The sequence below is a fragment of the Garra rufa genome, chromosome 24, assembly GCF_049309525.1.
Source record: "Garra rufa chromosome 24, GarRuf1.0, whole genome shotgun sequence".
In the NCBI taxonomy this organism is placed as follows: Eukaryota; Metazoa; Chordata; class Actinopteri; order Cypriniformes; family Cyprinidae; genus Garra; species Garra rufa.
The window spans coordinates 9,407,379-9,421,427 of record NC_133384.1 but is presented as its reverse complement, the minus strand read 5'-3'; the positions used below and the strand labels follow the sequence as shown (position 1 = coordinate 9,421,427).

The following is a 14,049-nucleotide window of genomic DNA, read 5'->3' as shown; positions in this document are numbered from 1 at the left end:
AAAACAATAATAGGGCCCTATAAAATGTACATCTTAATTAAATCCTGACCTGACCAAATGAAAATTAAACCCTTTTATTTTTTGGCAAACAAAGTGCTACACAACAGAAGTTTACTGTAAAAAAATAAAAAGAAATCAAATACTTATTTAAAAATAAAAATTTATTAATATTTACTAGTAGTAGTAGTAGCATTGTTGTTACATTTAAAGGAACCGTATGTAGGATTGTGGCCAAAACTAGTACTGCAATCACTTTCAAAATACTGTAGAAGGGTGTATCCCCCCTGACTCGAGGTTGCCAGATAAGCTGCAGGATCCAGCAGGAACCTAGGCTGCTACAAGGAGCTTCTAATGGCAAGTGACGAGTCCTAAACAGTATTTTTTTTTCTTCAGTTAATTATGTTTATGCTTCACGAGAGTATTTTGCGAAGTAATTATGTATCGTAAAAATGTACTAATGGCGATTAGCGAAATACTTTTCACCACATTTCAGTCGGAACATAGATTGTTTTCATACCCTGCTAGTGGTGCGATATAAAGCTTTTTATGAACGCATTTAGCACGGCCGACCGCGGAAAATCCACTGTGTACGGAAGCAAAGTTAGCCAAACATAGATGAATCACCTGTCCAGGAGAAAATCAGCAACGATGGCGTCTGTCTTCAAATTCTTCTCCGTTTTCAGCCGTCTGCATCTGTCAAAGGCATCTTCTATACAAATCCTTGTGTTATTTCGGACTTTGTCACGACGTATTTCGGATTCATAACGAGGCTTTTAGGTTTCGTAATGTTATACATGTTTTATCCGACACGTTCGTAACTGCAGCAGAGCTGGCAACCCGGATGACGAAACTTCGTGATTAGTCGATAGCTGGAGGGTGGAGCCTCAGACCAAAACACAACAAGACAACAATAACACCAGTTGAGGGCTGCAACTCTCACTTTTAAATGACAATATCCTGGCCGGACCACTGTTGTCAGTGATATAAGTATTTGAAATGAACATGATTTCTTAATGTCTAGTGACATGTCAGGGCCGTTTTATGATTAACTGAAATACATTTCTTACATACAGTTCCTTTAAGTCTTACAACTGCTAAATAGTAGTATATTTCTGTTTCTTAACATTAAACGAAACTTTTATTTTGACGGGTTGCCGTGAAGAACTTGCAGCTGCTGTGTGTGTGATTTGTAATATTACTAAAGCATTTCACCTGAGCATTGCAAATTACGCATATTGCTTTGTTCTTGGTTCTTGTCAACAGTATCTCTGCATAAGCACTCGAACCATGAGACGTAATAAAAAAAAAGCGATGAATTGAAAAATCAATGTTTTTGCCCAGCCCTAGGTATTATGGATTATGGACAAATATTTTAGTTAAAACGTCTTGATGGATTTGTTTCAGCTTTTGTCTTCTCAAGATGTTAACTGATGGACTGGAGTGTACTTGTGGATTATTGTGATGTTTTTATCAGCTGTTTGGACTCTCATTCTGACGGCACCCATTCACTCCAGAGGATCCATTGGTGAGACAATGCTAGAATGACACAGTTATACAAATCTGATGAAGAAACAAACTCATCCCAATCTTGGATAGCCTGAAAGTATTTCTGAATTTGTATTAATTTCTCTCATATGCTTCAGACTATCCATGGAGGCGTCCGTCTTCCAGCATGGATTCGAACGTCATCAAGTGGCTTTACTTCCCCGACTTCCACACCAAACCCAACTCCCTCTTCCTCCTTTGTAAGTAGTGTTGAATTTGTGTTAACGCTCCCCAGCTCTGCTTTATTTGATTTGCTTTGTTTCATAATGTGTCCAATCTTTTCTTTCTCTCTCTGTAGATGACTTCCTGTTGCTATTGTGCGCGTCGCTGCAGGGCTGTGTGTTTGAGGAGGAGAACGTGACGGCTGTGCAGCTGTTGGCGGGTGATAATGTGGAGATCTGTCGAGACCTGGACGCCGCCAGCTTCAGCCAGCACAACCCTGTGCCCGACTTCATCCACTGCAGGTAAACCTGCCATGCATGACCTTCATCTCACACAAACAGCACAGAGAAGAAGAAATTCATCTCTGTGTGTATATTTAGTATTAGTGGGGCACGAAATGAAAATTCTGGACCAAAGCGGAAACAAAAATTCAGGCTACAAAACCAAAAATTACCTTTTTAACTTATTTTAAAGTAGTGTTTTGTATAACTGCATTAATATTATTGCACTTTATTATAAATAACACAATAAATGAATTAAATTGCTATTTTTTTTTTGTTTGTTTTAGCTGAAAACTGAAACCAAAACTAAAAAGAAATATTGTGTCAAAGATTTTTTTCAAACATGCATTAAATAATTAAGACAACAGGTTAAGAAAATGTTGTATTAATATGTAATACAGTGCATATATTTATGAATTTTTTTTTTTTTTTTTTTTTTTTGCTGCTGTAACTGTAGTAAAGAGGAAAAGATCATGTTCATGTGAGGCTACAGTGGTCTGTCACCACAGTGAGAGTCAAAACCACATTTATTGTTTGAATTTTGTGATAAAATTGACAGAATTTGACCTGAATGATCCACAGCTGTGATTTTTTGTTTAGTGATAGTTGTTCATGAGTCTCTTGTTTGTCCTGAACAGTTAAACTGCCTGCTGTTCTTCAGAAAAATCCTTCAGGTCCCACAAATTCTTTGGTTTTCCAGCGTTTTTGTGTATTTGGACCCTTTCCAACAATGACTGAATGATTTTGAAATCCATCTTTTCACACTGAGGACAACTGAGGGACTCATATGCAACTATTACAGAAGGTTCAAACACTCACTGATGCTCCAGAAGGAGAAAACCATGCATTAAGAGCCGGGAGTGAAAACTCTTGGAATTTGAAGATCAGGGTAAATTTGATTTGAAAAATTTACACATTTTCATTCTGTTCAAAAGTTTTCACCCCCTGTCTCTTAATGCATGGTTTTTCCTTCTGGAGCATCAGTGAGTGTTTGAACCTTCTGTAATAGTTGCATATGAGTCCCTCAGTTGTCCTCAGTGTGAAAAGATGGATCTCAAAATCATACAGTCATTGTTGGAAAGGGTCCAAATACACAAAAACGCTGGAAAACCAAATCATTTGTGGGACCTGAAGGGTTTTTCTGAAGAACAGCAGGCAGTTTAACTGTTCAGGACAAACAAGAGACTCATGAACAACTATCACTAAACAAAAAAACACAGCTGTGGATCATTCAGGAAACAACACAGTATTAGGAATCAAGAGGATGTAGTATTCAGGTCAGTACTAAATAAAAAATAACATGCATTTTGTACGATCCCTCTAATTTTAGTAAAATAATTAAACGTTTTGCAGATTCTGAACTCTTGACCTCAACTGTAAATCAAAGGTTTTCAATTAAAGGTTCTTAGTAAACTTCCAAAAGCCAAACAGAATGTCTTAAAATGACATTAAAGTTACATTAATTATATTAAAATATTCTAACCCAATCATATATGTTTCAAGAGCATACAGTTCTGTATCAAACTTCTGGAATCACAAAAAAAAAAAAGTAAATTGTGATTAATATTTCAATTTTCAACACTCCCAGTTTCTGTTAATAAAAAAGGTAGAAAGCAAGCAGCAGAATTACATAATTATCATAAAAACCGAGGGAAATGTCCAAGCCTATCTGGGGATGTCTTCAGATGTTGTGCTGGACATTGAAGGGTATTCGAGTCAAAAAGATTGATACGGACTAACAGTTAAAACAAAAGGCAACTCTTACACACTGATTACTTTATCTGTCATCCGATATGGCCCAGAATACACTTCAGTCGTAATTACACTGTGAATTTTTCAAGCCTGCGCTCTTAGTTTGTGGTCTCCGGATCAGCTGAGCTTCCTCTGATTATTATTGTAGAGTAAAAGTAGACACTGAATAGTGATTGTAGATCAGGGCAGGGCGATTTATCTTTGAGCAGGTCATCCATCAGATGTAGAGGAACCATAGTGATTGGACAGCTTCAGCCAGTCTAAACAATTAGAAATGATGGCGGTGATGAAGGAATTTGCAGATTTTATGCTCTTAATGACGTCTGTCTGCTGCACTGATCGTATTCGATTTAGAGGAGAGCACATGTGGTCAGTTTTTCCGCTTCTTTGTCATTATGCTTATTAATATGGTTGCAGATTCCGGTAAATCCTGCTAAAAAAAATAACCTGCTAATGTGTTATGGATAATTCTGAGGAAATAGTGGCAATGCCAGATGTTTTGGGGTTGAACGGTATTACCTAAAATATATACACACTACATTTTAAAAGTTTGGGATCAGTGTTTTTTGAGATGGTTTCAGCAGGTTCAAACACTCACTGATGCTCCAGAAGGAAAAGCCATGCATTACGAGTCAGGGTGTGAAAACTTTTGAACAGAATGAAAATGTGTACATTTTTCTTATTTTGCCTAAATATCACATTTTTTCATTTAGTACTGTCTTACAAAAGCTAATCAAATGTTTCCCAGAAGACAAAATAAGTTAAATTTCCCCTGATCTTCAAATTCCAAAAGTTTTCTCCCCCGGCTCTTAATGCATGTTTTTTTCTTCTGGAGCATCAGTGAGTGTTTGAACCTTCTGTAATAGTTGCATATGAGTCCCTCAGTTGTCCTCAGTGTGAAAAGATGGATCTCAAAATCATACAGTCATTGTTGGAACGGGTTCAAATACACAAAAATGTTGGAAAACCAAAGAATTTGTGGGAGTTGAATGATTTTTCTGAAGAACAGCAGGCAGTTTAACTGTTCCGGACAAACAAGAGACTCATGAACAACTATCACTAAACAAAAAAACACACAGCTGTGGATCATTCAGGTCAAATTCTGTCAATTTTATCACAAAATTCCGTTACAGCAGCAAAAAAAAATTTTTTTTTTCATAAATATATGCACTGTATTACATATTAATACAACATTTTCTTAACCTGTTGTCTTAATTATTTAATGCATGTTTGAAAAAAATCTTTGACACAATAACAAGGGAATCATGAACAACTATCACTAAACAAAAAACACAGCTGTGGATCATTCCGGTAACAACGCAGTATAAAGAATCAAGGGGATGTAAACTTTTGAACAGGGTCATTTTTATAAATATAAACTATTAATTTTTTCTTGTGGACTATATGTAAATGTCTTTTATGTGAAATGTCTTATTCAGGTCAGTACTAAATAAACCATGGCATGCATTTTGTATGATCCCTCTTATTTTGGTAAAATAATTAACATTTTTGCAGATTCTGCAAGGTTTGTGTGAACTTTTGACCTCAACTGTATCTTCTTAATTGACACACAATAAAAGACAAACATAAAAGCTTTCTCAAACAAATGACATTATAAATATATACACTGTAAAAAAAAGAGCACAATTTGTTGAGTAAACTTAAAAATAATTTGTTACCCTGCTGGCTTAAAATTTTAAATTGAATCAACTCAGATATCTAAATTGTCACATTTTAAGTTGACTAAACTTTTTTGAGTTGACAAAAAAATATTAAAATATTAAGTTGATTCAACTTAAAATTTTAAGCCAGCAGGGTAACAAATTATTTTAAGTTGATTTTAACAAATTATTTTTCACAGTGTATGTAGATAAATGCACTACAAATACTACAGTAGATCTTGGTACTTCATCTTATGGTTTCTAGGCTGCATTTATTTGCTCAGAAATACAGTAAAAACAGTCAAATTGTGAAATATTATTTTAATTTCAAATGTCTGTTTTCTATGTGAATATCTGTTCAAATGTAATTGATTTCCGTGATCAAAGCTGAATTTTTCATCATCGGTACTCCAGTCTTCAGTGCTGATTTGCTGTTCAAGAAACATTTTTGAATTGTTCTGTCCAATGTTTTTGTGGAAAGTATTGCACATTTTATTTTTCAGATTCACAGATAAATAGAAAGTTCAAAAGAACAGCATTTATTTGAAATATAAATAGTAACATTATGTCACTTTTCATCAATTTAATGCATCCTTGTTAAACAAAAGTATTAATTTCTTTAAAAAAAAAATACTTTTCTCTTATCTGTCCAGGTCATATTTAGATATGCTGAAGGTGATCATGTTCAGCTATCTGTTCTGGTTCGTCCTGACCATCATCTTCATCACGGGCACCACACGCATCAGCATCTTCTGTATGGGATACCTGGTGGCCTGTTTCTACTTCTTGATCTTCGGGGGCGAGCTCTTACTGAAGCCAATCAAAAGCATCCTTCATTACTGGGACTTCCTCATAGCATACAACGTCTTTGTAATCACCATGAAAAACATTCTCTCAGTGAGTATCTCATAAATCTGCTCAGTCGTAATTTAGTTATAACTCAGTCGTAGTCATAATTTAATTCACAAGTGTTGCGCATTAGCTTCAAGTATGTCACGAACAGCTGACATAAATCATAAATCTGTTTATAGCTTTGCATTTTTGTGGATCTGAATTCAAAGGGTGTGAAAGACGTGAAGCATTTGTTGGATTAATAATTACACATAACACATGCACACCTGCCTCTATAACCAAAATATTCCTTGTGAATGCAACATACTTGTCATAAACAAACAATCATATGCTCTTTTATCAAAGAGATGGTTTCTTTTGGTTGTTCTGCTGGATGTCATTGTGTGTTCTGCTCTCTTGGCTCTCAGATAGCGGCGTGTGGATATATAAAAGCACTGGTGGCGAATCACTGCTGGCTGATCCAGTTGTTCAGTCTGGCCTGCACTATAAAAGGATATTCAAAACGTAAGTTATGCCTTCATTTCCTCTCAGGTTTAAAGAGTTGAAAGCTCACTTTCTACATTTACTGTACACTTTGGTGTCCCATCACTTCTTTGTCAAGCGTTAGTGCCACAAATCCCTTGTTTTTATGTTGAGAACTGTTATATGTTTGATTAATGGTTGTCTAACCTAAAATTAACTAGTAAGTAGTTTTACACACATCAGTTGCACATATATCCTCATGTAAAAATGGTGCCTTAGGGCTTACTTCTTATGCTGTTAATTGTAGTAACAAAAAACTGTTTTAAATTTTGCTGAAAATGTACTCGCCCTTACCAAAAAGAAGTATACTTCAAGTTTATTTTATTAAGTATACTCAAGAAAAGTTCAGGTATATTTTTAAGTATACTTTATGTAGTAAGTATACAAATATCAGTTATTAGTACAGTAGTATACTTTTAAGTGTACTATTTCAGTACTCCTTGGGACTAAATTGGCCCACTTTCAAGTATATAAAAGTATACTTTTAAGCATTCCTTAAGTATAAAAAGTAGTATAAAAGTAGTAAAGTAGTCAAAGTAGTAAACTTTGAGCACACAACTAGTTTACAGCTATGTTTTCAGTTTGTACTGCAAGTATACTAAAAGTGAACTTATAGGTTTACTGATAGTTTACTAATTAAATACTTTTTATGCATTTTTAGTGCACTTTGAAGTATAGTCTCAGTAAATTACTGGTTTAGTAGTTTTGTACTGCAAGTATACTCATAGGTTTTCTTTAAGTGAACTTTACATCATACTTTAAGTATAGTACTATGTCCCTATTTAGGTATTAATTTGTATATATTTTGTTATCCCTTACCAAAAAGAAATATACTTCAGGTTTATTTTATTAAGTACACTTAAGTAACGTTCAAGTATATTTTAAGTATATTTTAAGTAGTAAGTATACAAATATCAGTGTACTAGTAGTATACTTTTAAGTGTACTATTTCAATACTCCTTGGGACTAAATTTGCCCACTTTTTAGTACATAAAAGTATACTTTTAAGTATAACAGCAGTAAACTTTGAGTACACAACTAGTTTACATCTATGTTTTCAGTTTGTACAGAGAGTATACTAAAAGTGATCTTATAGGTATACTGATAGTTTACTAATTAAATACTTTATGGATTTTTAGTACGCTTTGAAGTATATTCTCAGTAAATTACTAGTTTAGTAGTTTTATACTGCAAGTATACTCATAGGTTTTCGTTAAGTGAACTTTACATCATACTTTAAGTATACTACTATGTCCCTATTTAGGTATTAATTTGTATATATTTTGTTATCCCTTACCAAAAAGTAGAATACTTAAATTTTATTTTATTAAGGATACTTAAGTAACGTTCAAGTATATTTTAAGTATATTTTAAGTAGTAAGTATACAAATATCAGTTATTAGTAGTATACTTTTAAGTGTAGTATTTCAATACTTCTGGGACTAATTTGGCCCACTTTCTAGTATATAAATGTATACTTTTAAGTATACTTTAAGTATAACAGCAGTAAACTTTGAGTACACAACTAGTTTACATCTATGTTTTCAGTTTGTACTGCTAAATCAGTCAAAAGTGACCAAGAGCTTGATTAGATTCTGATGATTCTCACGCAGCGGAGCAGAACACAAATAAACAGTGCGAGCTGCCGAGCGACGAGGCCGGTATCATCTGGGACAGCATCTGCTTCGCTTTTCTTCTGCTGCAGAGGCGAGTTTTCATGAGCTACTACTTCCTGCACGTCGTTGCCGACATCCGTTCCTCTCAGGTCCTCGCCTCCAGGTACAAACACATGCTCTGGGTTACTGCTGTTTGCTTTTTATTCGCTTTTAATGTTTGCCTGCGTGTAATTCATCTAGCCAGCGTTATATCTTTCAGATACTATTATAGTTTTATCAATATATATTTTAATATTTACAATTTGATTTAACTTAATTGCATTTTTTTTGTTGCTTTTAGTTTTTATACATTTTTATTTCAATTTTAGTACTTATTTTTTATATTTGAGTTAGTTTTAGTTTTACTTAACTATTATTTTCAACTTGAGAAATACAGTTGAGTTCACAAGTTTACATACACATTTCAGAATCTGCTAAATGTTAATTATTTGACCAAAATAAGAAGGATCATACAAAATGCATGTTATTGTTTATTTAGTACTGACCTGAAGAAGATATTTCACATACATGTTTACATATAGTCCAGAAGAGAATTTTTTTTTTTTTAAATTATAATAATTTATAAAAATGACCAAAAGTTTACATCCCCTTGATTTTTAATACTGTGTTGTTTCCTGAATGATCCACATCTGTGTTTTTTTGTTTAGTGATAGTTGTTCATGAGTCTCTTGTTTGTCCGGAACAGTTAAACTGCCTGCTGTTCTTCAGAAAAATCCTTCAGGTTCCGCAAATTCTTTGGTTTTCCACTCCAGCATTTTTGTGTATTTGAACCCTTTCCAACAATGACTGTATGATTTTGAGATCCATCTTTTCTCACTGAGGACAACCGAGGGACTCATACGCAACTATTACAGAAGGTTCAAACACTTACTGATGCTCCAGAAGAAAAAAACATGCATTAAGTTGAATTTAGAATTTTGAAGATCAGGGTAATTTGTCTTCTGGGAAGCAACTATCTTCTGTACCTTCTTAAGGGCAGTAATAAATGAAAGTAAATATGTTATTTAGGCAAAATAAAAAAAAATATACACACTTCCATCCTGTTCAAAAGTTTTCACCCCCGTCTCTTAATGCATGTTTTTTCCTTCTGGAGCATCAGTGAGTGTTTGAACCTTCTGTAATAGTTGCATATGAGTCCCTCAGTTGTCCTCAGTGTGAAAAGATGGATCTCAAAATCATACAGTCATTGTTGGAAAGGGTTCAAATACACAAAAATGCTGGAAAGCCAAAAAAACTGGCTTTTCTGAAGAACAGCAGGCAGTTTAACTGTTCAGGACAAACAAGGGATTCATGAACAACTATCACTAAACAAAAACACACAGCTGTGGATCATTCAGGAAACAACACAGTATTAAAAATCAAGGGGATGTAAACTTTTGAACTTTTAAACTTTGGTCAGTACTAAATAAAAAATTACAGGCATTTTGTATGATCCCTCTTTTTTTGGTAAAATAATGCACGGTTTGTGTAAACTTTTGAACTCAACTGTTTCTTCTGAATTGTCAGACAATAAAACACAAACATAAAAGCTTTATATATGTAGATAAATGCACTACAAATGGCACATTTGAGTCAGACTTGAAGCTGCTTCATATTTCGGAATGTTATAATTTTATTACGAGAGCATTGCAGACTTATTCAGACTGTGGTTTGTTTGTTTCACGTCTCTGTTTCTCTTTGTTTGCGTGTCAGAGGAGCGGAGTTGTTTCAGGCAACCATTGTGAAGGCGGTTAAAGCCAGAATAGAAGAAGAGAAGAAGTCCATGGACCTTCTGAAGAGACAGTGAGTTCAGTGTGAGACTCACAATGTTTCATTGTTCGCTGCCAAACGCTGCATTCCCTTTTCATGCGGTCCTATGAAATCATGCGCTGATTGATGCATGAACACACGCAAATGAGACACGGAGATTGTTGCCTATTACTTTTTCTCTGTCACGGTGTTTCCTATAATTTATTCAGCATTTTTACCACCTGAGAGCCGCTGCATAACCAGCGTTTTCCAGACGAGGCGTACGGTTGTAACAGTGTGTTAGTAGGTCACATCTGCTGGAAGTGTCAGGCTTGCCAAGATCCAGCCTGTTTTCTGTGCTTCCTGCACACCCACACAAGCCCCGACATGAACACTCTTTATCTTTATACTCTAATTGTGTTCAAGGGAACAGCTAAATTAGGTCAGGCTTAGGACTCACAAAAACAAAATCATCTGCATTTTCCTCTGTCTGTCTGTTTCTCTCAGAATGGACCGCATTAAAAGCCGACAGCAGAAGTTTAAGAGAGGCAAAGAGAGGATGCTGTCTTTGGTTCAGGAAAGTGGGGAAAGCCACTCAGTAGTCAAGGAGGAAGAGGAGGACGATGAAGGTATATTGTCTTAAACACACTTCAGGCCCAAAATAAAAACATTTTTCAAAATTTGTGGTTTTATTTAATGCTTTTGTTCATCAAAGATGCATTAAATTGAACAAAAGTGACAGTAACGGTATTTATGATGTTCTAAACGATTTCTGTTTCTGATAAATGCTGTTCTTAAACAGTTTCCATGAAAATATTGGCCAGCACAACTATTTTACAACTAGCAGCGAATTCCAATATTAGAATGATTTTTGAACGATCATGTGATGCTGAAGATTCAAACAAATTCAGCTTTGCATCACAGAAATAAATTACATTTTGACAGATATTCACATAGAAAACAGCTATTTTAAATTGTAATAATATTTCACAGTTTTACAGATTTTTACTGTAATTTTAATCAAATAAATGCAGCCTTGGTGAGCAGAAGACACTTCATTCAGGAGATTAAAAAAATCGGACCAACCCCAAACTTTAGATTTTTTTCATACATATTTCAATCTTTTCTGTATACTGAGAATTCCATTATACAATAATAACTCCAATACATATGGAAGCCCGTTTCCACCACTGAATAATAAATAAAAAATATAATTGCACTTTTTAACTAACAATTCTGACTTTTTTTTGCAATTTTGTGAGATATAAACTCACAATTGTGAGGTAAAAAGTCCAATTCTGACAAAAAAAAGACAGTTCACAGAGTTGTGAGTTTATATCATGCCATTCTGACTTTACAACTCACAATTGCGACTTTATTTGCTCAGAATTACAAGTTTATAGCTCAATTTTGACTTTATATCTCGCAATTCTGGCTTAAAACTCACAATTGCGACTTTATTTTTTCAGATTTGAGTTTATATCACACAATTGTGACTTTATTTCTCAGAATTACAAGTTTATATCTCAATTTTGACTTTATAACTTGCAATTGTGACTTTATTTCTCAGAATTGTCTAAGCCCTGTCTGTGAAACCGGGCCCATATTTCACAATTCTGACTTCATATCTTGCAATTCTGACTTTATAACTCGCAATTGCGACTTTATTTCTCAGATTTGGGAGTTTACATCACGCAATTTTGACTTTATTTCTCAGAATTACAAGTTTACATCTTACAATTCTGACTTTAAAACTTGCAATTGTGAGTTTATTTCTCAGAATTGTCTGTCTATGAAACCGGGCCCATATTTCACAATTCTGACTTCATATCTTGCAATTCTGACTTTGTAACTCGCAATTGTGACTTTATTTCTCAGAATTGTGAGTTCTATCACCCAATTCTGACTTTATTTATCAGAATTACAAGTTTATCTCACAATTCTGAGAAAAAAGTCAGAATTGTGAGATAAGTCGCAATAACCTTTTTTTTTAATTCAGTGGCAGAAACTGGCTTCCATAAATACACCTAATTCACATAAATCAAAAATAAAAATGGTTTTGCCCTACACACACATTTGAGTCTATCTTTGTCGAAACACACACTTTAGTCCAAGATCAGTGTCAGCGAACTGAAGGTTCGTAAATTCCTCAAGTGCCTGCGTTTAACAGCGGTGTTAAATGCATTGCAATCAAATCTAAAACATGTGAAACGCGCATACCAGAGTAAATGTGCGCTCTTTGAAATGGTTTTAATGTTTTTTAAGAGTATCGTGTGTGTGCGCGTGTGACGGACTCACAATTTCTCCACATTACAGGAGAGAACAGCAAAGAGAAGAAGAAAGGCAAAAAGAAGCATTGGTGGAAGCCTTGGGTTGATCATGCATCCAGTTAGTGTCTTTTTATCTTTAAATGCTCATTATTTCATTTGCAACTGAAATAAAAAATGGTTTCGGATGAATATTGCATCTCAGATTCACAAATGAAAGGGAAAAATCGTAAGATCTCTTTGATTTCTCAGCTATTTCTTCTAAACAGCATTTAGATGAGATTGAAGTTAAAACTTGCTCTTCATTTAGATGTGTATCCATAGAAAAAGACAACAATAATCTCACATATGCTTTTCCAGATTTTTCTCAGAGATCTCAACAATGTCTCTAATTGATTAATTTGATAAAATACCAACATATGCAGTCATAAGAAAGATATCAGTCTGAACTCAAATATTGCATAAAAAATAATATTTTTATATAGTAAATATATTTTTAAATAAAATTAAAATAATAATAATAGTAATAAATAATATTTCAATAATAAATAATATTTAAATAATAATAATAGTAATAAATAATATTTAAAATAAATAATAATATTAATAATAATAATAAGTAATATTTAAATAATAATAATATATAATATTTAAATAATAAATAATATTTTTATATTAAAATTCAAATTAAATTTAAACTATTTTTGGGGGGTATTACAATAAAATAATAGAAAATAATAAAAAAATAACAGAAAATATAAAAAATTGATTTTAGTGGTTTTATTTTTTTTTAAAGAAAAAGAAAACCTTGTGTATGTGTGTATTGTGTTGACTTCAGTAGAAGTGATATGTGATATTTTGTCTCTTTTAGTGGTCCGAAGTGGCAATTACTACTTATTTGAGACCGACAGTGAAGAAGAGGAGGAAGACGAGGACAGAAAAGATGAGGAACCTCCCAAGAGATCAGCATTCCAGGTAATTTTTCCCAAAACCTCAGTGTTTTTCTGCATGTGCACTCATTTTAAAGTCGTATAACTGCTTAATTGTGTCGTTCCCACACAAAACCGTGTTAAACCTAAATGGCTCTGTGTTACGAAAATATCTCAATGTATTCTTCTTTTGTTCCCTCAGCACTTAACAATGTTTCGTTATTTACCAGACCACTAACTGCTCGCTTCCTGCGTGGAAGAGCGGTAACAGCACTAGCGCAGACCCTCGCGCCCTGACTAACCCAATCCCTGCTCTGTCCTCTCTTTTAGAGAGCTATCCGAAAGTTTGCCTCTGCTTTGCTGGCTTTACCAAAGTCTGTCATTAAACTGCCCAAAACTGTACTGCAGTATGTAATCAGGGCAGCCAAGGTACTTCACAATGCCTGATATATCTCCTCTCTTCCTGTATGCTATAGTATGTGTCAGCTCTGTCCTCTACGAGCATCGACGGCCGTTGTGCTCCACTGCATTTTCCTGCTCCCCAGTTGCACAATATACATGCATTTAAGGCTCTAACTGTAACTGGAGAGCAAATAGAGCCAAAATGGCTGATGATTAAAATTGCACGTCAGTCATCTGGCTGCCACGTAAAAGTACGGATATGGTGCATTGCA

General features: G+C 34.3%; 1 protein-coding gene across 1 annotated transcript in view; it reads left to right on the top strand.

The window, feature by feature from the left end:
• The window catches only part of piezo2a (piezo-type mechanosensitive ion channel component 2a), a 235,552-nt gene that overhangs the window by 181,417 nt on the left and 40,086 nt on the right, over positions 1-14,049 (top strand). Inside the window, 9 exon segments of the mRNA XM_073830385.1 lie at positions 1,644-1,745; positions 1,844-2,009; positions 6,055-6,298; positions 6,661-6,757; positions 8,389-8,554; positions 10,144-10,233; positions 10,687-10,808; positions 12,496-12,567; positions 13,318-13,421. Coding sequence (XP_073686486.1) covers positions 1,644-1,745; positions 1,844-2,009; positions 6,055-6,298; positions 6,661-6,757; positions 8,389-8,554; positions 10,144-10,233; positions 10,687-10,808; positions 12,496-12,567; positions 13,318-13,421 — 1,163 coding nt within the window.